The sequence below is a fragment of the Manihot esculenta genome, chromosome 5 (assembly GCF_001659605.2).
Source record: "Manihot esculenta cultivar AM560-2 chromosome 5, M.esculenta_v8, whole genome shotgun sequence".
Taxonomy (NCBI): domain Eukaryota; kingdom Viridiplantae; phylum Streptophyta; class Magnoliopsida; order Malpighiales; family Euphorbiaceae; genus Manihot; species Manihot esculenta.
In genome coordinates, this window is record NC_035165.2 from 25,711,629 (window position 1) to 25,713,661 (window position 2,033).

At 27.3% G+C, this 2,033-nt stretch overlaps 1 protein-coding gene across 1 annotated transcript; it reads right to left on the reverse strand.

Annotated features, from left to right (window-relative positions):
- On the reverse strand, positions 1–704 carry LOC110615397 (cytochrome P450 83B1). Its single transcript, XM_021757239.2, has one exon. It carries the CDS (start codon positions 559–561, stop codon positions 1–3), a length of 561 nt encoding a protein of 186 aa, XP_021612931.2. The 5' UTR covers positions 562–704.
- Positions 705–2,033: the final 1,329 nt, after the last annotated feature.

Consider the following 2,033-nt stretch of genomic DNA (forward strand, 5'->3'; position numbering starts at 1 on the left):
TTAGATATATTTCTTAGCCATCAAGCAGAGGTGCTCCCTCTTGTGCACAGCAATTCCTGGCAGGACATTATCGGTGTCTATGTCCTCCCTTTTCATCCCATCAGGCATTTCCCAATCAAATTTGTAAAGAAGATTAGCGAGTGAAAGCTCCACATTGGCAATTCCCATAAATATTCCAGGACAAATTCTCCTGCCAGCTCCAAATGGTATTAACTCATAATCCTGTCCTTTCATGTCAATACAAGTATCCAAAAATCTCTCTGGACGGAACTCCAATGGCTTCTCCCAAGCTTCAGGATCCCTCCCAATTGCCCATGCATTCACGTAAACTAGTGTCTTTTCAGCTATTTCATACTCACCTAAAGTGCACTTGTGAACTGTTTCTCTTGGGACTAGCAATGGAACTGTTGGTTGCAGTCTCATCATCTCTTTCACCACAGCTTTAAGATAAGGCAATTGTTGAATATCGTCTTCATCTACAAAACCCCTTTTCCCAATTAAGCTTCTTATTTCATCTTGAACTTTTTTCATTGTTTTAGGATTTTTCATTAGAAAACTCATAGCCCATATCACAGCAGCAGCACTTGTGTCTGTTCCTGCAACAAATACGTTCTACGTAGACATGAAAATGAAAATATAAGTTTTGGAACGAAGCTCAAAACTTAGAGAAATACAATTTGTGCCGATGCTAATTAATAAAAAATAATAATAAACTATTATCCTGCAATTGTATTATTGCATATCTGAAAGGGTGAGGTCAGCAATAATAAAAATAATAACAAATAAAATATTGAGATAAGATAACAAATAAAAATAATAATAAAATAATAACAAATAAGGGTGAGGTCAGCATATCTGTAAGGGTGAGGTCAGCAATTTAATTTTAATTGTTTAATTTTACTTTTAAAAAATATATTAACAAATTTATATTTAAAAAATCTAATAAAAATTTTAAAATATAAAAAATTAATTAATTTTTATTATCAGAAAATTCTTTCTATTTGCTTATTTTCTAAGTATCCTAAATATTATAAATTGTGAATTTAAATTTACATATAAATACGTACACTGTGCGATGAATTTATATGATTTCCATGACGTGGAATTATGGAATGCCATATAATTTTTCCAACTAATTTATATATGAGATTTAACTTTAATTTTCCATATAATTATTGATGATGATTCGGTCATTTTTTCAGATAATAGATATGTAAAATAATAAAAATAATAAATGGTTTGAATTACAAAATTTTCAATACTTATATTAATAAGGGGTTTAAAACGATTTTAAAGAAAATATCAAAATATGAAGATTGTTTCTTTAATAATTTGTTGTATTCTTATTTTAATAGAATTTTAATTATGTGATTGAATTCTAATATAACAAAAAATTTTATTGTTTAAAATTTTAGTTTGGAATGAATTTTAAGAATCTATTTAATTTGAAATGAATGGTAAAGAGATGCATTTAAAATTTTAAATCTTTCAAAATTCATGTGTTAGTATCAATTATAATGTATAGAAAAAATTTTAAAATTTATATAATTCAACGGTATATTTATATGAATGAGTATATTAAAAATACAAATTTTTTGTTATAATAAATAATAAACTAATTATTTTTTTCAGACATATCATGCGTCATAAAGTAGAAGTTTAAATTTTATATATTAAATTTCCTCTAATTTTGGCACGTTTTTCATACCAATTGAAAATATAAGTATATTAAATACGTTTCCCTCTATGGTTCTGTGTGACTCGATATTCTCATATTTTTCTCTTTCTTAAACCTAACTTCTTCTTTCTCCTTTTCCATGAAAGACGATATGCGTTAATTGACTATCGATAAAAAAGAAAGTGTTATTATCCCTATTAAGAGCTCTAAAGATATTTCAATCGTCACTTATGATTTCTGTATGGTGAGAATATGTCTCACATACAATCCAATCAATTTTCAAAATATGCAGATTTTTTAGACAAACTTATGGCATCTTTTAGAGGGGTATTTAATGAAATTAGAGGCAAAAAGA

Bases quoted from the DNA above. Each gene is read 5' to 3' on its own strand.
- LOC110615397 (XM_021757239.2), bottom strand. From the start codon at position 561: ATGAGTTTTCTAATGAAAAATCCTAAAACAATGAAAAAAGTTCAAGAT.